Here is a 26188-nt window from a genome sequence, read left to right as displayed (position 1 = left end):
CGGTGTTTTATCCAGTTTCCACAGTCACCTCTTGGTTGCGTGCAAGTTGGAGGCACGCAACGTTACAAACTATATGAAACTGTCAGAAAAGTCCTTGTTTGGGATATTATTCAACTTGTGTGTCACTGTGGCTTAAATGTCGTTTACGTCGTGATAGCATCGACACTTCACGAGAAAATTTATTTTCGGGAATTAAAAAAAAAGTTACTCGGCACTAAATCGAGTGAATATGGAGAGTGGTTAAGAACTGGATTACGTTTTTTCGCTAGAAACGGCACCACATTTCCCAGCCGTGTAAATATGCGCCTTGTTGTCGTGCAACAAGAAGAAATCACTCTCCTTCCATCGTTTCGTACGAACTTGCTGAATCCTCTTGCATAACCGATTCATAACATCTGGGAATAGCATTCCCACTTTTGATTTCCATTTATGATTGCAATGTTAGGAAGAAAATCTGTCTTTAAACTTTTCGAACAGACGCTGTATATGTTTCGCATTTCCAGATATGAAGTATAAAATTTCGAAGTACCAATTATCTTTTAGTGTAACAGATTAATGCTAAGTTAGCATCAATCCTAAGATCCAGTTTAGAAACAATGGCGCAGCTAAGTGGGGCGGAGGGGCAATCCGCCTCGGACGGCAAATTTTTGGGGGAGGCATTTTTCGCATAAAGCATTATTTTATAGAGCTTTGACGTGTGGATCATTGCGGCAGTTTTAATTTATTTACCTATACATCATTTTAACATTTTTTAAAATTATTTGTGTATCAAGAGGGACAGCAAAAGCTCTAGCTACACCACTAGTTAAGAGGCATGAAGAAAATCAAACATTTCCTGAGATTCAGATTGGTAACTAAAAGTGTTAAGTGTAGAATGAACTCACGAAGACACCATACATAATGAAAAGTCAAAATTTTAAAAGCTTTAATGGAAAATATGCAATCTTATTCATTAAGTATATTTGTTGTTCTGCTATATGTGCATCAGCTTGTCCTACATAATTTCAATATGGGAGCAACTTTGTCCTATGTAATCTCAATGTGTGAGGCTGACACTAGAAATAAAGCCTGAGTAACGTTTATTTCAAAGCTTCATATTACCAAAATAAATAAGTAAATAAAATAAAAAAATCCCGTGGTTTAATATTCACAAACGATAAATAAATTACTTGTCTATAACAATGAAAATAATGTTTTTGATAATTTCCTACAACATGAAATTCAAACTTACTTACCAGATAATACGCTTTAATAGGGCCGGATTAAGATTTATAGAGAACCTGCGCACTTAAAAGATTTTGGTGCCTCCACATATGCTCAGACTAATTTTTTCTTCATTTCTTCTCACTCTCAATTTTGGTTTAGCTCCATCATACATTCCAGTCAAACCAAGAATGGCAAATTTTTTTTGTGCCCCTTTTCTTGAATACCTGACGTTTTCGTAACGCCTCTTTTCCTTTATGTCCTAAACACGTGCATTTACACTGTTGGCTATTAAAATTGCAACACCGGGAAGGAATAACCTAATGAACGTCAAAATCACATGAAAGGAAGAAGAGATTAGGACGACGTTTAGACGCAGGAGGGAGAAACGACATCTGAAGCACTGCATAAAAGAAAAGTTGTGTAATGGATTTCTCATTCGGAAAGCGCTTTGTAAGGTCGCGGTTTGCTCAGAATATTTTGTTATGCCTCGAATAATAATAAGAAATGCTTAGGAGCAAATATCGAAATTCGATAGAGGGAGGATCGTTGCCTATCGAGAGTGTGTATTATCGTTCGGTGATATCGCCCGTTGCACTGATCGACATCCAACCACTGTCATGCAACTATGGAATCAATGAATTGTTGAGGGTCATACTGAACGGCATGCAGCATCTCAACGCCCTGCCATGACTAACGCCCAAGAGGAGAGACATATTGTGAGGTCAGCCCTGCAAAAGCGTTCAACCACATCACCACATCACGGACCATTAGTCAGGAAATGGGCATGTTTGCCAGCACGCCCAATATCCGCTCGTACGGTGCGTGCGTCGAGGTTTGCAGCAGCGTGGACCATCAGCACGGCAACCATTACTTCGGCTTCCCTTGACAATGCAGCAGAGAAAAAGACGGCAACAGTGGTGTGCCGAACGACAAAGCTGGATACAGGAGGGACACAATGTGATCTTTTCAGACTAGTCCTGGTTCTGCGTGCAGTATTCTGGTGGCCGTATACGTATTTGGAGACCCCGAGGAGACCGCACGTCGCCTGCTTACGTTCGATATCGGCATAGGGGCCCTGCACCTGGTGTGATGGTTTGGGCAGTCATTGGGTACACGACACGCACCTCTACGGTTCGGATTGACGGTAATTTGAACGCAGATTGGTACATTTCTGACGTCTTACGCCCAGTGGTTATGCCCTATTTTCGAGGCCTGCCAAACGCCATCTTCCACCAAGATAATGCAAAAACACACGTTGCACGTCGTGTTCTGATCTTCCTCGATACACAGGGTCCTCGATTTCTGCTGCTGCCCTGGTCTGCACAGTCTCCTGATCTGTCACCTATTGAACTGGTCATGAATTGCTGAGAGACTGGCCCGCTCCTTCTCTCCAGCTAATACGGTTGATGAAGTGTGGCATAGACTTTAAACAACATGGAATGAGTTGCCCGTTTCTGTCATCTAAGCCCAGTTCGACTCCATGCCTAACCGGGTAAGGGCCGTTTTAGCTCCCAGAGGTGGCAGCTATTTCTATTAATTTCGCCCCGCTGTAAACCCCCAAACTGCTTAAGAATTTTATCACTTTGTCTTCATGCCATACTGTTTATGGAGAATAAATATCTTTTTTGGATTTGCTTTCCTTCATTCTGTTGCAATTTTAATGGCCAGCAGTGTATATTGCATAGTGATTAATCGGACCCCGCTCTTTAACCTTTTTATCTTGAAGAAAATCTTAATCATTCTTTCATAACATTTAATGTTGTATTTGATGGCTTTTGTGTACAGTCCTGATGGTATTTTGAAGAAATGTTATATGCAGCACATAATACAGGTCATAAATAATTTCGTTTCGCTTATTAAATGAAAAATTCATAATTCATTTATACTACAGAGGGAAAGGTCTGAATGCAAATTTATGCTGAAGTAATCACTTTATTCTTTTCATTGATAACGCACAGTAAGCAACGCAAGACCTTGGCTTCTCGACATGACATTTTCCCACAGAACTTTACAGTTATGTAACAATTTAGATTGTACCTAGCTAGTTTAAACTCCAAAATATTTCGCATTCAAATATGCCTCCTTCTTGATCTTTTGTTCCTCATTTAGTTTTCAGCCTCTGAACATTTCCTTGGAGGTCAAAATTGTTTGTAACTGTCACAGCAACATACCAAATATAAGCGTGTAAAGTATTTCTCCCGCTCTCCTAGCCTGCCTTCGTGGTGTAGTGGTTCTGCACGCTGGGCCAGTATTCAGAGGTTAGTGATTCGATTCCCGGCGAAGGCGATTGCTAATTTTTCATATTGTCTGCCTCCAAATAAGCCTAATGACTCTACAGTGGCGCTCGAACTAAAAGGGTTGTTGGATGATGATTCTCCGCACCCAGATTTGGCAATTGGGAATCCTAAAAACCCCAGTCGCCCTTTAAAAAGGGGAGTATATAAGGTATTTCTCCCACCTTCTCAGCATGCCTTCGTGGTGTAGTGGTACTGCACGTTGGGCCGGTATTCCAGAGGTCCGTGGTTCGATTCCCAGCGAAGGTGTTTGCTCATTTTTCATCTAGCCTGCTTCCAAAAAAATACCTAATGTCTCTACAAGCGATAAACATTGGTTGACTATGCTTTTATCAAAACAATTTTATTTGTAACCTATGCAAGTAATTGTTGATATTCTACAACTATTCAGATCTTTATACTGCAATTTAAAATCTCGTTTAAATTTTCATTATTCTCATCTTGTATCCGATTACGCGATTTGCATTAATGTTCAAAGAATAATGCAATATAAATTTAATTCAAGAAATGAAGATGTAATTTAACTTAAAAAAAATCAGCGACTTATAAAAATATTGCTATCATTTTACGTGAAACAAATTTTTGGAACCATACTTAAAATGAATTTACTTCATGCTTATAACATCTTGGTAAACTCACAAGTAAATTTTTTTTTCCCCAAAACCAAACAAGAAAGAAGTTAGAGAAATCAAATAAAACTCTTGCTGTAAATGTTTCCTCTTTCTTTAAAATAGTTTCATATTAAGCAAAATTTAACAAGAAAACAATGTCATAAATTTACCTGAGTTGGCTGTCGCACGAATTGCCACCCTTCCCTAAAGGCAGATATGTCAGGAACTACGCATAAGATGCTTTCTTGACATCTGAAATAAATAATTAAAATGTTTAGTCATTTTTTGTTTTTGGAAAAATTAAAAACCTCTGAACAGCTTTTAAAGAACTCAAGCTATTTACGACTATTGCAGGTTTAAAAAAAAATTAAATATCATTTAACAAATATTTTTCACATACATTTTGAATTTTAATTACAGTGCAAAAGTTATATCATGAAGAAACTAATTGCAACAGAAGTAAATATGCCATTAAAAAGGTGGTATACTTTTTTACTACTCTTAGCAGAAATTTGGAAAATTCCGCATCAAAAAAGTCAATTCAAGTGATAGTTGTTTACAAGAAAACCTGAGTATAATTCTGGCACAAACTATACATAGCTGAAGACTAAAATTACAAATAATGCTAATTACTGATAGCCTTCCGAACGAGGTTAACGAAAGTGATTAGGCGAGCCTACTGCGGTACCGAAGGGCCCGGATTCGAATCCCGGAGAAAGACAGGGATGTTTATAAATGTATAGTGTCTTTGCGGCATGGGATACTCTAAATATATGGCGAGCCGAAAGTCCTCTCGTGCGGTTTGGTGGAAGGGTAAGAAACTCCCGACCAGACCCCGGGGTGTTCTCCCTCAAATTTGGGGTGGAAGTACAAGCTCAACCTTCTTGAGGTTCTGGAAATTGTTTTTCCATGCAATTCATGGACAAGACAACAACAATTACATTACTGATAACTGATAGATGCATTTAATATCACAGGCTAAGCTATTAAAAGTGACAAATTCATTGCTTGAAATTATTCATTTATTTTTACTTCAATTATGTTATCATATACAAGAACAATGGATGACTAAAGTATCTGTTGAAATTGTTTCTACATTTAATTTTCCAGTTTCAGAAGCCAATCGAATGGGTAATGTTTTTATACTGTGACATTCCTGACATTCACGTAATTACGTTTACCAAAATTTTATGAATTTCCATATAAAAATGCAAATTTTATATGGGAATATTATACAGGAATTTTGGAATTTATACGGGAATTATTTTATATGAAATTTACATGTAAAATGTAAATTTTTATATGAGCCCCGAGGGGGAGAAAAGTATCAAAAAGAAAATGCTTCTCAAAGACGAATTAATCGAATAAAAAAGGATTTATCCCTATATCATCTAAGAAACTAAGGAATCATTAATTAAAATTTATGGGAACGGCGTGCGCTTAGTATTGAGCACAGATACAGATGAAAACGTTTGAAAGAAAAACTTTTATATTAGAAAGATTTTAATATAGAAGCGTGAACTTCAATACCTCAATTACAGAAATGCTAAAAATTCGAAGTTTTTTTATTCAATCTTAAATAATTTTTTATACTTCCCTTAAATAACGTCTTTATTTTTTCCTTTTATAGGCTGAAAGTGATTAAATCATAATTTTTCAATGTGAGTTGAACTTATTGGAGAATTTAAAAAAAAATTTTTTTAGTGGCATAAGGAACTAGAGCTTTTCAGTACCGAAACGGGTTCTTCCCCTATACAGAACGCGTATAAAAAAAATTAAACTTTGAGTTTATCTATTAATATTTGTTACAAAATCAAAATTGCCATAATATGAAAGTCCATTTTATTTCGTTAGAGTTTTTAACAGGAACTGTGTATCGACCATTCAAGAGATAGCTAATAATGCAGCCATTTTGAAGTACCCCGTATGTCTATAATTCAGCTTCAGACTAGATTACTACTAGATTAATGCGACGATATCTACTCTACATTTCAGATCAAATTTCAATATTTGTAACTAAAATATTACTTTTCGGATTGTTATTAAGTTATATTAATAAAATCATCAATTATTCAAGGAATAAAATAATAATATTATACATTTAAAATTATAGAATGTATAGAAATCGAAAAGTTTTAATTACCTATACATTGTTTCAGCTTCAACTTCTCCAAACCATACTCTGAGATTAGGAGTGAAGCTTTCACCAGATAATTCTAGCATCGCAACATCACCTCCACCATTTAGCTGCAATTTAAGAAAAACAGTAATTTTTACTTCAAAGTTAAGAGGCATGACAATAAATTAAAATATAATTTTTGAGAAATTTTGTCACAATACATTTTTTTTTTTTTAACTTGCTAAGAAGAAAATGTGTGAGAATTCCAGAAACATAGTTGAACCTAATTCCTCTGCACTGGCAAATAAATTCGAAAAAGTGTTCCAATTAATGAATAAGTAAAATGAGGAAAATTTTACAAAAGAGGAAGATGAGAGAAGTGTTCTAGAAATCATTGAAAATTTCAAATGATGTGTTTGTAGGAGTAAATGAAGAAAATTAAATAGTGTGCAAGAAGAGTAAATATAAATACAAACATGAAGAACTTATCAAGTTATAAATTTATATATGAAGCTGCTAGTTCCAAATTGTAATACAAAGAAAATTTTGTATATGGTCGATGTAAGTTTTCAGCCAGAATCTAACCAACAGACTGAATACTTTATCAAATGAAATGAATTTTAATCGGAATTTATTGAAATATGTTATAGAACGAATTTTCTCATGTCTTCATTTCACAGCAGAAGCAATGTATAAATATTGATAGCGTAGGGTCATCAGATTTTTCTGAAAAATTAACCTCCTGGAATCGATCTTCCAAATGCTAATGAGATAAATTCACCGTCACATAGGAAAAAAAAAAAAAAAAAAAAAAAAAAAAAAAAAAGAATGCCTTAATTCTTTAAAGTAATAGGAGCATGAAGTCTTCAGAAATGCACAGGACCGTCACCCATAGTCAAAGAGAGGATATTCCCCCTATTATACCATTATCTTATACGTTGCACCACAAGAAGGACGCATGAGGAAATCAAGGCTGGATTAACCAATAAGCATATATACTATTTAGGGCATCGAAGTGATGGGACCCGCCTTCTTAGCATGCATTCGTAGTGTAGCGGTCAGCACGCTGGGCGCGTATTCCAGAGGTCCGTGGTTCGATTCCCGGCGAGGGCGTTGCTCATTTTTCATCACTCCTGCTTCCAAAAAATCCTAATGTCTCTATAGTGGCGCCCGAACTAAAAGGGTGGTGGATGATGATTCTTCCCACCAGGATTTGGCGATTGCGTCCCCTAATCCTCGATCGCCCTTTAAAAGGGGGGGGTTCATGAGGTATTTCTCCCGTTTTCTTAGCATGCCTTCGTGGTGTAGTGGTCAGCATGTTGGGCGCGTATTCTATAGGTCCATAGTTCGATTCCCGGCAAAGGCGTTGCTCATTTTTCATCTCTCCTGCTTCAAAAATACCTAATGCCTCTACAGCAGTTCTAAAACATCGTGATACAAAACATCGTTGTCTAAAATACCGTGGTAAGAAATAAAGCACTTACAAATCATCGCATAACTGTAACATCGCAGGCATGTGTTTTCCAGGCTTTAAAAGTTGTAAATTCATATTCACATAATGATTTGTGATCTTCCTTTTTCTAGCCTTTTTTAGACTACATTTTTCTTGAAAAATTAGCCGTAAAACTTTATAAAAAATAAGATTAATTTATTAAGGACTTTTGTTAGTTAACTATGTAAGTGTAAAATTAAGTGCTGTAAGTTGCATTAATTTTCTATTCATTCTCAGCTTTTAAATGCTTAAGTTTCCTTATTGTTTCATCAACAAATTATTAGTTAATTCAAAAATATGAACTATAAAAGCAAAAATATTCCCTTTCCTTCTTGCGCTCACAAGTCATTATGCGAATATGCCCTTACAACTAATAAAGCCTGGAAAACGCACGGCTGCGATGATTTATTTAGTACTTTATTTTTTACCACGGTATTTTCGACGGCGATATTTTAAAACTGCGAAATATTTTAACCGCTTTAATTTTGGCCACGATATTTTTTACCACGGCGTTTTAGAACTGCGATGTTTTCTCCTTGCTTCCTTTATCTCTCACGATGTTTTGTACGACGTCGTTTTCGCCTTGCGTTGTATCCGAGTTCGACCGTGGCCTTCGAGAACGGTCGAAGGTCACGGTTCGACAGAGGAAGGGATGGTGGCCTACCGAGAGTATGGATTATCTTTCAGGGAAACCGGTAATCGTGTTGGACGAAACCAAAAAACTGTAATGAGTATATGTGACTGTTGGATGCAGGAGGGTACGACGGACCGACGTGTTCGATCGCATCCACCTCAGTGCACCACTTCACGTGATGACAGGAACATTGTGCGCATGGTAGTGACGGATCGCTCAGTAACATCACGAAAATGATTTCTTTTCAATACTGCACGTTTACTGTACAACATAATCACCATCTATGCTACATTATATGGTGTTACAGCCAGCATTACTAACCACTATATTGACTAAGACGAGATGAAATCTTAATTTTTTTTTTTTTTTTTGTAAGACATATTGAATTTTGATTCCAATGGAAACGATAATATATAAAAGATACATAAGTATCGCACTTAAAAATGCCTTTATTTACAATTTAAATTAACACTGACTATAAGCATTTCATGTAATTAAAAGTTCTATAATGGCAAAACATAAAATTATAAGACCAGAAATACACATTAGACAGTATGAAATGATTGAACCTGAGTTATTTTTCATAAAAAACACCACAATGAAAGAAATAAAATTCGAAGAAAGAGCGGTAAAAACAACATGCCCATGAGCTGAAGGAATATCTTTCGCATAAACTATCCTTACATTTAAACTGTGCACTACAGGAACAGGAGTCACAGGTGCTCTCACTGGACCCATACCTTCATAGAAAGTATATTCTGCTTTATCGGTGCTTATGATGGTCCATGAAGCTCCATCGTTAATCATTTCTTTATTAGGTTCTTTGGGACACGGCGTAGCCTATTAGGAAAAATTATAATAAAAATAAGCATTAACAGACTAAATTTAGATAACGTTTTTGGATTCTTAATGGTTTTATAGAAGGGAATAATATAATTTACAAATTGCATTTGAAAGAAAAATGCGAAATTTTTCGCACAGTTTCGGCTTACACTTTTTATATAAGTATGTAATTATACCAGTCGCGTTACAGAAATAACGTATCGTTTAAATTCACTAATAGTTGGAATATTTTGAAATGCAGATTATAAATTATTTTTCAAGTTAGAAAAAAAACAACAAGCAAGCTAAAATACTGTAAAATAGATTACCTGGAACTGAATTATTCTCTCCTGAGATAGACATAAGTACATTCGTTCCGTATCTTTCATATAAAATGCACATTTGTGGAGTTGTGAAACTGGATCATCAGCATCCAACAAAGCAGTCTGTTTATCTACTTTCCTAATAATCTTAGGAAAAAAGAAAATCATCATTCTTTTTTGTCAAAATCACCCACATAAAATTCTAAATTTTTCAAAGAAAAAAATTAACTATCAGTCTACAAAGATTATTACTAATATATTCATCCACAAAAGAGTCTCAAGGTAAAATTTTGCGGTTATATGTAATTTGTTTGTAGTACCTTAAATCTATCTAGTAAATCTAATCTTAGGATTTTAAAGCAAATGTACCTAACCATTCTACTTCTTTCTACAATAATTTTTTTCAGCAAACTAACAATAATTTCACTACACGTTATGCGAAGAAAAATACTTCGGAGAAAACACTTCGCTTTATAGAATTTTTCTGATCTGTTCTGCAAAGATTTAAATGAATGAATTCAGAAATCAATAACTAACATGACCAGTAGATAATCACGCGAAGTAATGTAAATCTTAGTGCTTTACGGATTGTTGAGAAGAGAAGGCCTAGAATGATGAATTACTCTCTACTATATGCTCATCACATTAGTCTGGTACTTAAGGATCTCAAATAACATTAAGTCGGTTGGGAACTCTAATGTAAAACGTACCTAGATTTTGTTTTCAGGTTTGGGTTGGATTCAATTCCAGTGTTACGAAGAAATATTGTTCTAATACTAAGGAGCGAAATAACATTTTAGGCTTTTACATGCTTACAGCATTATAATGGCATTTCGGTGAAGACTTTTCTCCCATTTCTCTCGTCAGTTCAGTTCAGCCACAAGACAGTTATGTAAAGTAAGATCCATAAAGCAGAGTTCATGTAAATGAAATGAAGATATGCGCGTTCAGAAAATTACTAGCCTGCTCAGAAACCTAATCCAAATCTCATGAAATATCTTCGGATATAATTAGAATATTGACTAATCGTCAAACTTGGATGGTAATCTAAAAATGATATATAATATGAAAATAAGAAGGTCAATTGAATAATAAATACAAAATTATTTGATACTTTTCATCAGTAAGACCTTTTCTCGAACAGTAGCAATGGGAAGTGGTACTGTAAAACGTAACACGAGTATTCTTTATACCTCTTGAAAACAAGAAATGCCTTTTCTGACTTTACCAAGGGGCAAAACAAATGCTGTTTTTGTAGGATGTTTCACTTGAGTTCCGACCGCATGAGTTACAAGTACGGAGATTTTTCAGTTAAAATGTAGGAATTTTGAATTCTTTACATTCTCATTATTAAACGGTAACTAAACATCACTGGTATATAAGACTGAACTTTGAGAAAAATCATAGATAATATGTATAGAATTCTTTGTCTACACCTCCAGATTTAAGCTACTGCGTGTTTGTCGCTACGTAAAGAAAAGGAAAAAGTCCAGTTACAGGTATTGGTGTGACTTTTTAAGGTGGTTCTTGAATGGAGAATATCTAGAATGAAAATGCTTAGTTTACATTCAATTTTTCAGAATAAGAATGAAAAATAAAATGCCGTATAAGACGACAAAAGTGTAAAAAATATTTAAAAAATATGCGTAATGGTTAATGAAACATTACACGATTTTATTAAATTTTGGCAGTTGATAAATTTTTCAATATACTAATGTGCTGATATATATGATCGCCGAAAATAAAGACTTAAGTAATCTTAAGGTATTTTCACCCTCCTTACCGCGCATCTTCGTGGTGTGATTAAAAAACATATTCAGCTAGAAATAGGAATGTCCGGAGTTCGAGTCATAAAGAAAGCATCTCTCTTGTTTCATTGTTTCTCTTGTGAAATACTGATCTTGATAAAACTTCAGTTTAACCACATAAATAAAAATAATGGTAATCATATATTATGATGCAAGACATGCTAAGCGTGCGTACTTATAAGAAATGTCATGGACAGCGATCGAATAGAAAATAAACACCAATGGAATTTTCAGCCGACTACCATTTAGACTTATGCATTTTATGAAGAAATAGACTATTTGTAACTGGAATTAAATTCAGAAGCGTTGACAAATGAAACAGAATTAACAGTGCGAAAAGCTGACGCTCACTTGAAGCACTTGCATCATTTGAATAAGCTTTTTAAATAGTTCTATGCAAATATCGCCAGCTGTAAAATTTTTCTTTGATTCCAACAAGCTTTATTTTCACTAATAGAAGTAAATAAACCATAATATTTTGTAAAATTGATTCTTAAAGGATGTTCATGAAACATCAGTAGCAAAGAATGTAATGTCTGAATCATGGCTATGAATGTATAAATATCTTGATGTCTCTGTATGTACTGTTATTAGATGATAGTTACGAACCAGAGGTATACGCATACTACAGAATCAGAGGAAACACAGTAGTTCTAAAATGACTTCTACTATGTTTAGCTTTATTCTCAGCATCAACAATAGGCCAAATTTAGGGAATGTTTAACAAAGTTTACTCGTCATTACAGGCTGCGATTTAAAGTATAGCAACTTCCATATATCTTATGCATAAATTTTATTATCTTATTACGTATTTTCAGGAGTCAGAAACGTTTCATTATTTTTAAATAAATCATTCATCAAATTAATGAATATGCGTGCACAATATTTTTTCATATATGTTATTGTATTGCCATACGCTTTTAATTACTTTGTTATAAAATGATAATACTTTATTTAAGGTTACAACATTATTGAAAACCGTGCGTTTTAATTTTAACATACTATTAACCACTCAATTAATTTTACCAGATGACATTTATGAGGATACCTAGCAAAGCTATAAATAGTACACCAGGTTAAAATTCAACAATGAATTGCAACAAACTTCAAATTCGAGTTTGTTTAAGATGATATCCCTTTCATTTCCCAAATTCTTTTGTCATTCAATAGATCCAAAACAGCACAACCGATTCTTTACAGATTTCTAGTTTTAAAACTGTAAAATCATAATGACTTAAAAGAGAAATACCTCAAAATTTTTTATAAACTGATAAATGTATTTTGAATAAAATTACCTACCTTTTATATTAACCTCATACGGTTCTTTTTCCTGAAGGATGCTTATGCCTACTAATAGTGATACTTTTAAGGTTAATATGCAGTATCAAAGGTTTCAAAACTGCATTTCTATAGCAGAAGTATTTTAAAGTAAATTTATACGTTATATTCTATTTTTAACTTAGGCTTGAAAAACATAACTTTTTTCATTTAATTTTGAATATTAGCCGTTAGTGTTATATACCTAATATTAAAAAAAGTTAATAACCTAAAGTGTTTTGTTTAAAAATGAAGAAAACATGCACTGGTAAATTTTAGGATAAAAAAAGTGTAATTAGTAAAAATATTTTTTGCAAGCAGAAGCTCATCTATGATTAAAATGTATTTATTAGTAAAATGTCTTTGGAAAACAAATTATAAATTTATATAAGATTAATATTATTGTAAGTAAGAAACAGGTCAAGAAACTTACCAGCCTTGGTAGAGCCATTCCCGTTACAGAGCAAACAAGTTTGACAGTAGAACCATAATGTATGTAGCCATCCCTTACGGTAAATTCCTCAGATTCTGATTCATTATCATCCACTGAAGTAAACAGAATGCAATGTAGTAGGAAGGTGTTTAATGAAACAAATGGCTTATGAGTTAATCAGTTTCATGTGACTGTTCACCATTCGAATATTTAATTAAAATTTAAAAAAATGCTTTGGTAAACAGTATAAAATTACTTAAGTTAGAAAAATTTTTAATTTATAATAAAGAGAAATATTTTAATTTATGAGCTGCATCAAAATACAACATGGAAACAGGAGTAAAGTAGCTAAAAAAGGTGTTAAGAATAGCTGTTAAATGAAGCCAAGCAATAAATACCTTCTCCTGGGCACATGTTTGCTAAGTGAAATTTATTGCAATTCGCGTTTTTCACACATTGTATTTCAAAGGTTAGATAATAAAGCGAATCTGCAGAACAGAAAGCAAATAACATTTGTGAAGCAATAAACCTTTTCGGTTTTAAATTGCTTAAAAATAAACCAGAACACTGTCAGAAAATCCTGAGTTGGCGAATTAGAAATTAAAATAAATTTTAAAAGGAAAATACCACATCTAAACATCTGTTGGTACCACAATGTTGGGCACTATAAAAGTTAAAAACATATGGGATTACTCCAAGATGAGGATGCAGTATGGCTAAATGTCTTTAGGATATAGTTCGATCATAAATTTGGAGATGGTTTTGATAGGAAGGGCAATCTCCAGGTAGCCGATATACAATTAATTATGATATTTGTATACAGGATAAGTATGTATTTTGATGCAAACTTTTTTGAAAAGATGAGATGAGACAAAGAAAAAAGGACTACTACTAAAATTGTATGAAACTTTAGTCGATGTGACTTTCCAAGAAATTTCAAGATTCGCAACATTCAGAATTAAGTAAGGGAAAAAATGGGAAAATGTTTTTGGCCGAAAAGAAACAAATCTATACAATAAGTGGTGATTCTTATCCTATCATTCTGAAAGTATGAAATGAAATTCATTTCATAGAAGAATGAAAGTTGAAAGATACTAACAAATGGGAAAAATAATTAATAAAATTCAGTTCATAAGCACAGTGTTCCAACAAAAACTACTAACAAAAAATACACGGGACGAAAACTGCTTGACTTAAAAGTAATTCACCTCGGAATAACAAACATTATTACTTACAAATATAAGTAAACCATGTAAAACATTCTTCCAAGAATACTTTTGGAAATTATTACCTCATTAGAAGACAATAATCTAGTCTTGGACTAAACTATAAAGTACACATAATAGTTAATAAACTCAAATACTATCCATGTTTTTCCTTTTATGTATGGCTGTCATCTCACAAGGAAATACACTATACCAAAATATGCGAAACAGTCCTGACGGAATCAGCTTGACTACAGAAGAGTATAATAAAAGGATCATTACTTTTAAAGAATATAACCGAAATGCCTATGCATCCGGAAAGTGTCACAAGGAAGTTTCGTAAAGAAAAGCATCCCTATCGTAGAACTGTTACAAATGCAATCTATAGATTAAATAACACAGCCAGCGTGGTTTTGGTATTCTAGAATGCGTATTTAGGAATTCCTAACGCAGCTAATGGAAAGTTAGCAAAAGTCGATTCAGATTCCAGAGAATCAAATTTTGAAACACAGCTATACGCATGCATATTCTCGCTTTCAGGAGGCAACTTTCTGTTGAACGTTTTCCATACAGTTCGTATTGGACATCTTATGGATAGATGAAATCAATATCAATGAAGATTATAATTGTGAACAGATGTAATGTGTATTTAGTCTGATGATGTGCTAGGGAATCGTATCATCGAATGATACATAATCAAACCAATCAACATCAAATTGGTCCAACAAACATTTGATGTGGTTTTCGGAGAAACTGTATTATAAGACAATGAGATACGTACAGCTTTCGAATGGTGAAGAATATTTAAATTTTAATGCAAGTTTTCAGAATTTTTGATAAATTGCCAATGCAGCAGTTGAACAAAATTCGATTTTAGAACGATGGGAAACTAAAGATATAAAACTATACATTTAACACATTTTAAATACAGATAAAAATTGCATGCAATAGTGTAAATGTAGAAACATTACAAAACACTCAGAGGTGTCCTACTGTATTTCTACTAGCAATAATCATTGATAAAGTACTGAATATTTTGAACAATAAAGCCAATTGTATTCAGCCGCACTATTTTAATTTTCGATATTTTTGGAGGGGTAGACATATACTAGTTTTCAGGATTTCTTTCTATCTTTTACTGTGGGAAGATACACAGCTTTCTGGTTAACTTTTACCCTTTGTTTCTAACAGGAAAATGAGGAAGCCGTCTCAAACATTTTTGAAAAGTTGGTCATTTCCTCAAAGCTGTCTTATGGTGAAAAACCATCATGCTTCCCTACACAATAGCACTAAAAATGTTCACACTAGTATATCTCATAAATTGCTTTGATTGATGACTTTTTCTGATGCTGTGGTGTTGGAAATTAAGAAGCTTCTTACATTTGGTCGATTATCTCCAGAAGTGATGGATAGATTTTAATGAACTTTGGTATGGACATTTGTTGATATAATCCAATATCTATATGTGCCATGCAACAGCCATGGGATACATGCAAGATTGCGTGTAAGGCTCGTCCATGCAGGAATGTCGTCAAAGGTTGCAAAATCGAACAGAAAAAGAGGCTAATTAAGGACAGTGTAATAGAAGGCCTTTCTAATGGTCATACAGATTTCACAACATGATTTCATAGGAAATGAAGCAGTGGTACTCGGTTCTACTCTTGCAGCAACATAATTTGAGGTCCTAGAGGGTTCTGGCAGAAGGAACGGGGCTTGTAATTGCCCTCATAAGAGCATCTCAGGAATGTTTTATATTGTTCAGACCTGTAAATCTGGCTAACCAATCCATCCGATGAATATCCTCCAATTCCAGAAAACCATCTGCCAGATTAGTCCTACCTAGAAGAGCATTGCCGTGCATAAAAATGAACGGAGGGCCAGTTGCATTCTTGGAAAGGTGAAATTCCAGTTGCATTCTTGGAAAGGTGAAATTCCAGTTGCATTCTTGGAAAGGTGAACATAATTCTCTGAAAGTTCTTCTTTATACCTAGCAGCAATCTTAAAGACTCTGTGAAAGACAGCAAGAGCTGTGCCCCTGTCCAGCATGATGCCTATCCATAGTTTTAAAATCTGTTGCCATACTGATCCTTTCCTCAGAATTTGGAAGAGAGATGCAGGTTTTCCTGGTTCTCTCACAGTAAAAAGCAGTGGTTAGGTTGAACTGAGATTCATCTGTGAAGAGAAATGTATCCTTCTGGTGCTTGGACAAAGTCCATATTCTCTGCATTATGCTAAACCGGCTCTTTTGAATGCAGAAGTGAGCAGGACGCAAACAGCAAACCTTCTTCTTGCAAACAGTCAAGGTCTTAGAACCCTATCTTTGCCTTTTCAGAGCTCAAGTTAGAACTCAATTCATTTTTTTGGATAACAACATTCGTCCACATAGATCTTTCTGGTGGATAATTTTGTGGAAAGTGAGAATATTAATCAGACTGACTGGTCAACTAGATCTTCAGACCTAAACCCTATAGAACATATCCGGACGTTCCTGGGAAGGGAACTACAATTCGCCTTTCCCATCCCAGAACCCTGCAGGGCCAAAAAACAGCATTGTTGCAGGAGCGCGACCGAATGCCATAGGGACTTGTAATGCCATAGGGACTTTTTCAGTATGAAAATACAAATGAGAGTAAATACGATATATTATATACTGTATTTGCTAGCATATTTCTTCCTCTAGTTTTTTTAGAATGTGATTTAGAGACTTCTGATTAATGGTAATAATGTAAATGTAAGCTCAAATAAGAAAGTGTATGAGTAAGTAAAAATATATTGAAGTTGATAAGTCCTTTGAAATACATAATAAGGTATGTCCATAAAAGAATGTCTCAGATATAAATTTTAATCGTAGCGTTGTATTGGTTCAAGGTCACAATTAAAGAGTAACGCAAATAGTTTTAAATATGCGCATGCGCGAGTACTGCTTTATTGTTTTACGACTTGGAGAGCCATGTAAGTAAAATGGCGACTCCTCAGAGTAAAGTGTTTTGCGTTCTGCAATTTTCTGAGAATGAATCTGTAATTTCAGTCCAACGTGCGTTTTGCTTAAAGTTTAATTGTGATTCTCCATGTGACAAAAACATCCGCCAATGGTATAGGCGATTCGAAACGACTGGATATATCTGTAAACGGAAAAACACTGGATGATCAAAAGTGTTTGTAGAGGATGTGAGCCATGACACAACATCTTACCTTCGTAGTCCTAAGAAATCTTTTCGGAAAACAAGTCTTGAACTTCAGTTGCCAGAGAGGACAGTTTGGAAGGTTTTATGAAAATGTTTATCCATGCGCCAATACCGGTTACAGTTGGCACATGCTCACTTCAGTTGCTAAAGACGACAGTTTGGGAGGTTTTTAAGAAAATGTTCACCCATGCGCTGATACCGGTTATAGTTGTTCCATGCTTCAAAGACATGATTATGATATACGTTTTAACTCTGCAGGTGAAGTGTTTGAGCGGGAAGATGACATTCTTGATAGTGTGGTGTTCAGTGATGAGTCAATTTGTTTATCTGAGTGAGAAGGTAAGTATCCAATGTTCGTATCTTGAGGTCAAAACATCCTCATGAACTTGAAGAATACCAAAGAAATTCCCCAAAAAAATCGAACGTTTTCTGCGTTGTGTCCCAGTGTCAAGTGTATGAACAATTTTGTCCCACTGAAGCTATTGTAATAGTGGTTGCTTATCTAGATTTGTTACAAGAATGGCTATTTCCCCCAATTAGTGGAGAGTGAACCTGTAAACTTTATTTGGCAACAAGATGGAGCTCCTCTCCATTGGAATCTCTTTGTACGAAAGTAGTTGAGCGTCGAAATCCCTGACCATTGGATTGATCGTAACGCTCAGAGCGTTTTTTTTTTTTTTTTTTTTCGTTGGCCTCCACCCTCACCACACCCGACGTCATACGATTTTTTCCTTTGAAGATTTAGAAAAAGATCGAGTCTACATTCTGCCACTACCTAATGATTTGCCGGAGTTGAGACACAGAACTGAGGCTATTGCTTCCATTACTCCGGACTTGTTACCCAAAGTGTGGGATGAAATGGTTGCGGGCTGTCTTACGGTGCATATATTGAACATTTGTCAGAAAAACTCAGTTGATTTACCTCCAATTTGATGTATAATTTTTTGTAAGCAATCTGAATTAAACTGTTGTAATATACCACTGAAAGTGGGACATTCTTTTATGGACACCCTCTATAATAATATCAGTGTACCTTTATTTGTACTTTTTAATGTGTTATGCTTATCATTTAAGCGGTCTCTTACAGAAACTGTATACACGCGTATTTCTCCCCTCCCAGGTTTCAAGTGGTAAAATTAGTAGGAAAGGTGGGGAGTACACGAGTAAATGCAGTATATATATATACATATATGTATAATTTTTTATTGAAGAAATATTGATTATATTATCTCCTAAGATTAATTTTAGTAGAATTATCTTAAAAGAGTGAATCCATAGTTAGTAAGTTCAGTTTCGAAAAATGTTTTAAAGTAACTTGAACGTAAATTGTTAAAAATGTTTGACGGGGACTTGAATTAAATCATGAATAACAAAATTTCAATCGTAAAAAGAAATAAATTAAAAGCAAGTAATTAAACTAAATGCAAGTAATCATTGCCATTGATCGGAAATTAGTTGACTTTTCAAGGGTAACAAACCAACTCCCGTTCAATGAACAATAATTAAGAAATAAATACGAAGGTGTTTCGTCCTTTACTCGAGAAATAAGGCGATGCCAAATCGGCAATTCAAGCTAGGCCAGACATTTCCGTGAATAGAAGGGATTAAGAACCAATGCAGAGAAATAAAGAACTCATTCCGATTAAGCATTTTAGCTAATTCAATTTTCAGAGAAAAGCAATTTCTGCAGTAAAATTGATATCGCTCGAGTAGTGGTGTCTCCTGACACCCTCGTGTTTATGTACTTTAATTCAAAACTATTTGTAAAAATTAAACATTTGGCATTATGAAATAGAATTCAAAGTAATTGAAATAAACATTGGAAAATTACAAAATATATGAAATATAATGCAATCTTTGCAAAAACAAATCAAAAATAAAAATTTTAATTAAAATTTTTTAAATTGAACTTACTAACTATGGATTCACTCTTTTAAGATAATTCTACTAAAATTAATCTTAGGAGATAATATAATCAATATTTCTTTAATAAGTAAATTATTATTAACTTACTTTGCAGCAATTGCGCAATAGTAGAATAACTCGATTTCGCACGAAGTGAATTAGACATAAAGTAAGAAATTTAGAACCAGTTTTTCACAAAGACCAAAAACTGAAATTCATAAGTAATAAATTTTTTTGTAATTATATATAGATATATTAAATCTATGCCATGCCATTTCTTTTTAATTTGTCCATCAGTTCTAGAGATAACCGAACAAATGTGAAAAATTCTCTTAAATAACAGAGTAGTATAAACATCCAGCTTAGTACTACTCTGAATACCACCGTTATATAAATATTGCAGTGAATGTAATGCGGAGTTGATAAAAATTATGAGAATAAAAAAAGTCTTCCAGATTTTATTTTTATGATTCAGCCAAATATATTATCATAGTTAAGACTTTCTTTCTAATGTAAAACATACTCTATAGCCTGTAGATATAGATCGCAAAATGTGCTTATTTTTATATACTCGTACTATTTTTGAGCTAATGGAATATTTAATGCTAATGTGCAGTTTCTTTTAACAGGATATGAATGAAAAATAATCATAATTTTATAATTTTTCTGTAAAATCATACTGAAATTGATAAGTTCCTAAAACGAGGAAAAGCGAATAAACTATTCGCCATTCTTATTTTAAGAAACCGGCATAAGCAGAAATGTGCCAAGGGTGAAGCAAGTGAGGTATTACTCTCAAGTAAGTGATGACAGGAGACACAAACAGTAAGAAATTAAAATGTAATACAAATGTGATTAAAAGAAGAATTTGTATCATTTGCACCATCATCAAAGTCGTTTGTAAATTTAAAACTTTTGTCAAGTGTTAAAATTCTGTCGCTGTGATAACAATAAAGAAAGCAATTTTAAGCCATAACACGCAAATCTTCTCCAAAACAATTTATTTTATTTCACAATGAGCAGAAATTAAGAAAATATGTGAAGTTTTATTTTTGATTACATTGTTCAAAGTAAATATTACGAAGATAATATTTTGACAATTATTTCTGTAACGATGCATTCATTTTGATTCAAAACAGCACGCAACTAGCTCGTGGCAGAGTTCTCAGAAATGTCTTATGTGTCCCTGAAGAAACATTTCCTAATTTATCGTCACGCAGCCCCAAACTCTCTGGCGGTTACATAACCGCCGATTTTCCGCAACAAGAATTAAGGATCAGACCTATTCTGAGCAAACGCGATCAGTGTCAGTCATTCAGCGAACTTAGGCTCTCTATTGAAGCCTATGAAATAGTTTCTTAAAAGCATTTAAGATGACATCCTTCTCCAGGTAAAAGTATTGGAAATTTAAAAGAAGGGCAGAATGAGAGGTGTAAAGCGGACGAATTTAATACTGTCCTAATATCGTATCGCTGGCGTAATTGTAGGTATAACTATTCAAAAGATCATTGGTAACCATTGGAACAGAAATTTCCATTGGTTCATTGGAACAGAAATTTTCTATAATGACTGCTGTCAGCCGACAGAAACCGATAAAATATAGCGGAAGTCATTAAAAACAAGCTTCTTAGGAGCACGGAAGGGCAGGTAATAAGGTTTAGCGTGGTAAAAGGCTCCATAAAATCACTATGTTTTCCCAGCGAACAGTGTGGAACGACCCTTGCAAAAAATAATGGTCCAGAGAACTCGGAATTTGAAAATAGCTCAATGGAGTTAAGTACTTTTTACGCGCGAGAGTAGACTCAAGCTCAGTAGGAATTGTGGAAGTTAAATCAGGAGAGACTAGCGCACAATAACATCCAATTCGTTTCTGAAAAAGATAGATATGGCTGTCCAAATATTCTCATCCGTAGAAACATTACATTGAAAGGTCATAACAGCTGTAGTTACTGAAATCCGGTAGTGTAAGTGGAGCACTCTGTTGTGAAATGTTTTTGTCCCAACTCCGTCTGTACCAATGTGCCACTGGAGTTTATTAACGATAACGCATCATTCTACCTGTTACAGCAAATGATAATCTGCCGGAATGTTAGAACCTCGTTCAAATGGCCTTTGATCCGCATTCCATTCACTGAATGTGGGACGCTTTAGCCACTACACGCTTTAGTTCTTGCTACAGGATCACATCGACTATCAGTTGTTCAAAATGGCTCTACAAAGAAATGAGCAATGCAACTGCAAGAAACTGTCAATCTCATCTGATGTATGAACACTACGTTCAAAACACGTATTTCAATTTCAGCGAATAAAATCACTACTGTGGACAAACTTCAACTCTGATAGAGATCCATCTGCATCATGGCAAGAAGTGCAATGCAATCATAACTAAAGATACCATTTAAATAAAATAATTTGTGTACATTTTACATCTGTAATTGCTATTGTATTGCTTTACTCACCATTTCGTTATCTCTTGGGGCAACTTTAGCATACTTTTCTCATATTCAGCACCTCCCCCCCTCAGTGCAGAGTCATAGGTAAGAAGCTATCTATTTTACAGGTTTCGTGTGCAAGTATCATGAAGTGATCCTTGAATACTGATAGTTTCTCTATTCAAGAAAATACTTCAGGTAACTTATTATCAGCCAACTTGAAAAAGAAATGATTGCTTAAAATCTCCCAATTTTAAAAGCGTACAATACTTAGCGTATTCTAATCTTTCTTTGTATTCCTTGTATAATAATTTTACACTTTCTTGGAACATCTAAACAAAAGACCCCCAATGCAGAAAAGGGTATTTAAATATGGAAATGCTACTAAAGCTGTCTGTCTAAGAGGAGGGATGCCTTCGTGGAATACACTTCGAGGGAATTGACTTGTATTTACTTTACAAATTGCAAAAACCACGAAATCCAACCAAGCAGCTAAGCTATTCACCTGGGCTCCAACCCAAACCAAGTCGAACGACCAGTATTCAGCAGTCTTAATCACTTGGTCATTGGTGGGGCATAATGCAAGAAAGATGTAATTTTCCAAGTGTAAAAATAAAGAGAACATTTTCATTCATATAATTCGAGGGGGGAAATCAAGATAGAAAGTATTCAGATAACTAGCTAATGCATCCGAGAATTTCAGTTATACACGCAAGAGAATGGATAATTTATATCCGTATATTACATTGCCTTGCAAAATAAGACAAGTTAAGTTATTATGACACATGAGCCTCTCGAGTGAAAGGCATAAATGATGTACTGACTGATATTAACATTATACATGGGAGAATTTTGAAAGCCCTCTATAAAAAACCAGCTCATTCAGTAGCCAGTATTTGAAGTTTGGATGAATCATTGCTGCGTAATGATTACTTACTTATTGCTTAGCGATTGGTATTCCGTTAAAATAACAACAAAAATTAAAAGATAATAATTAAAAGACATAATTTGATATAAGGAAGAAATTTATCATGTCCCATTTATTCATCATAAATGGCTATAAACGCCACTATAAAATATGAAAGCCTATATAAATAATTTATACATATCCTTAATTATATAAATTTTAATATTTCATTTATAATTAATCACTTAACCGCGTGTACTATATTTTCTAGGAAACTACAATAACAGCCTTAAATAAATAACTTCGGAATACATGTTGTATGCAGATAATACGTATCATTTATTTGTTAAACAAATTATCCGGGAATGCATTGAAAAACAGCAAATATAATGGACTAATATCAAATACATTCTCACGGTTACGCATTACATAACATAAAACTAAACAGAATGCAAAAAAGAAATGGCAGAGCAAATGTTTATAATATATTTTTTTTTTTAACGGTCGAATTTTCATTTATTTATTAGTCTTGGTCGAGTATTGTGATAGTTTTTCCATACTGCGTAATTAAACATACCTTTTTCCTGAAAAGATGCTGGGATTTATATGAATTACCCCTAGTAATATATTAAAAGGCAAACTTTTAGATCGTTTTAAAAGTTCACACTCGGAATTTGATTCGATGGAGTTTGAATTTGTGTAAAATTTCCTTAGTTTTGCACTTATGATATTTACTGAATGACTTTTCTGTATGTAATTGACGATTTTACTAAATTTTATAAATTATTAGTATGCACGAAGACGGAAATCTATGAAAATAAAATCAATAATGTTTATTATCACCATTTAGAAGAAAGAAATTCCGCAAAATCCAAGCAATTTATTTTACAACTGATATTTATACACTAAGAAATTCCCAGATACACATCGTAAGGCATTGTGTTCTTCGCAAACACTGACTTTTTCTTAATAATATAGACTGAAACTGTTTCCTGTTACCGATGTCAGTAAATCTTGGAAGAATTCAATTTATTTTCAATCATTTATTTCTTCTTGAATATTTCATGTTTATTTAAATGATACCACCTCAACTTTTATTTCTGTTTTGCGCGAGATATAATGTAGGAAAAAAAAACAAATAAGAAAAGTGAACCGCTTAACAAGACATAAGCGCTATACCGCTATTTTGACTTCGTGGTGTAACGGTAGCACACTCGGTGCGTATTCGAGAGGGTCAGGTTCGCGTCCCGGCGAAGGAATTGCACATTTTTAACCTCTCCTGCTTCAAAAAATTCTAATGACTCTACAGTGGCGCCCGAACTAAAAGGTGGAGGACGATTTGGCCAGGATTTGGCGACTGAGTCTCCTAATACCTAATGGCTCTTTAAAAGAAGGGCTCTATATAAAGTGTTTTCTCCCGCCTTTCAGTGTGCCTTCGTGGTGTAACGGTAGCACACTCGAGGCGTATTCGAGAGACCGAGGTTCGAGTCTCGGCGAGAACATTGCTCATTTTTCACTTACATTGCTTCAAAATAGCACTGACATCACGAACACACTAACCTCACAACACCGACCGACTCTAAGCACAAACCTCACGAAAGAGTTCTACTCACGATTTTGAGTGTTTCTGCTTCACTAGTACTAGACATGCAAACTTTCTTCGAGATTTAAACTCCACTCTTTGATGTTAGAAGAAGAGCCTCTACTGATCATCCAACCAAGAGAGCGACTTTCGTCTCGGCAATGGATAAAACAAGCACATGAGCAGGCATTTGTAATACTCAAAACTTAGAAGTTGTAGCAAAAATGTGCTATTTGAAATACTGCCCATGTACCTCTTTGTTTAAGGCAGTCTGCGAGACTGCAAGGCAACGGAGCCCCTGTTCTTTGGCGTATAATAATAATAGTATAATATTTGAAATACTTTTTAATTGTAAGGTTTATTTTAATCAAAATATTATCTATCATGTTAAAAGCTGTCCTATACTTCTATCGCTTCTCCATCAGAATGTATTAATAAGCTAAAAATACGAGCAGAAAGCTAAGTTTAGGATAGAAGTTTGGGAACATTAGACGGCCATTATGGCCAAAGCTGCTCTGTTATTTTTTGGTTACTATTTGCGCTATTGCTACCAGTTGGTGAGTTTTTCTCTACTTGAAAATTTCATTAATAGGGATGGAATAGCATAGTCAAGTTCTGGTATTTAAATTTAACCTTTTGACTGGCAAAATGTTGTCTGTTAATTCCGCAAGAGAGGAAAAATAATTTTGTTAGTCAAGCTCTTTCTGTAATTCGAGCTAGAATCAAAACAAATTATCAGTTGTTTTACTACCGTGTAATTACTGAGTGCTGTAGTATTGACAGGTAACGACGGGACCATAATCTATCCAGTAATCTGAGCGGGTTAGACTAACTATTGCTAAATTGAATAATTAAGCCAAATTGAATTTAATCTTATAGAGTTGTTTATAAATTTTATGCTTTTCTAAACGAAAGAAAAGCAAATATGAATTGAGATGGAATGAAGAGAAAGGAAGGATAGTCGAGCTCAGGAATCTAGTGCACGTTTTAAGTAACTCAGGTATATTATCAGTTTCATAGAACTGCTGAAGTACTTTGTATAAAATCCAAAAAAAGTACTTTTGGAAAAAAAAAAAAAAAAAAAAGTACTTTGCATAAAATCCATGAAACTGCGTGACTGAATTCATTTTTATTAATTTATTTCATCTGCTTACAATATTTGCTCCATCATTTCCACTTTTGCTCAATGAATTTTAAGCTATAATACTTACATAAATGTATAGTAAATGCACCCCACTGTGTAGAACTAGCATGGAAATTGCCATTTTCAACGTGCAGATATCTAGTGCTTACAGTCTGAGAACGCAGACGGTTGAAGAGGGCTACTTTGGTTCCTGATGCAATACATACTTAAAAATAAATAAGTAAATAAATAAACAGTGAAGCATAAAATAAGTAAAATCATAACAAAAAATACAAATTTTTTATAAGAAATTCCAGATTAATTTACTTCTATGGAGCTGGATATTAGGACATTAGGATTGTACCCAGACAAATTTACGGCTGGGTAATTCGAAAAAAAAAAAAAAAAAAAAATGTCAATTAAGATTTGTGAGTTTTTGGGTTAAGTAACCAAAAGAGACGAGATATCAGACAAGGGCTAATTAACCAAGACAAAATAATACGATAATAAACCAATTATCGTAATATTTTGTCTATATTTTCAATTCTACTTTCTTAGGCTCCCACCAGGTTGGAAAAAGTCAATGTATTTCAGAAAACAGTTCTTTAGTTCGAGAACGAGACTTTGGCAGTTATTACTGATCGTCACTTTACTGCTTCTATCTGCGACTGAATTACATCAATTGGCTTCAGTTTTGTTAGCCGTAATTGCTTCGTGGCGAATTGAAGGCTTGAAAGAAAGCTTTGTAGGCGCACTTTATCTTACATTTTATATTTTATTTTCACAACAG

General features: G+C 34.1%; 1 protein-coding gene across 5 annotated transcripts in view; it reads right to left on the bottom strand.

The window, feature by feature from the left end:
• LOC118188529 (recombining binding protein suppressor of hairless-like) overlaps positions 1-26188 on the bottom strand; it is a 192008-nt gene that overhangs the window by 4631 nt on the left and 161189 nt on the right. For all 5 annotated transcript variants that reach the window (XM_085809823.1, XM_085809825.1, XM_085809824.1 and 2 more), the window contains 6 exons: positions 25487-25624; positions 13060-13172; positions 9508-9648; positions 9041-9196; positions 6255-6358; positions 4282-4363 (listed from right to left, as the gene is read on the bottom strand). In XM_085809823.1, coding sequence (XP_085665949.1) covers positions 4282-4363; positions 6255-6358; positions 9041-9196; positions 9508-9648; positions 13060-13172; positions 25487-25624 — 734 coding nt within the window. The remainder of the gene's footprint in view (positions 1-4281; positions 4364-6254; positions 6359-9040; positions 9197-9507; positions 9649-13059; positions 13173-25486; positions 25625-26188) is intronic.

This window comes from Stegodyphus dumicola, chromosome X2 (genome assembly GCF_044657685.1).
Source record: "Stegodyphus dumicola isolate Sdum_Otavi_A_Nest chromosome X2, ASM4465768v1".
In the NCBI taxonomy this organism is placed as follows: domain Eukaryota; kingdom Metazoa; phylum Arthropoda; class Arachnida; order Araneae; family Eresidae; genus Stegodyphus; species Stegodyphus dumicola.
Note: the sequence above shows the minus strand (reverse complement) of the source record. Positions and strands in the feature narration are given on the sequence as shown.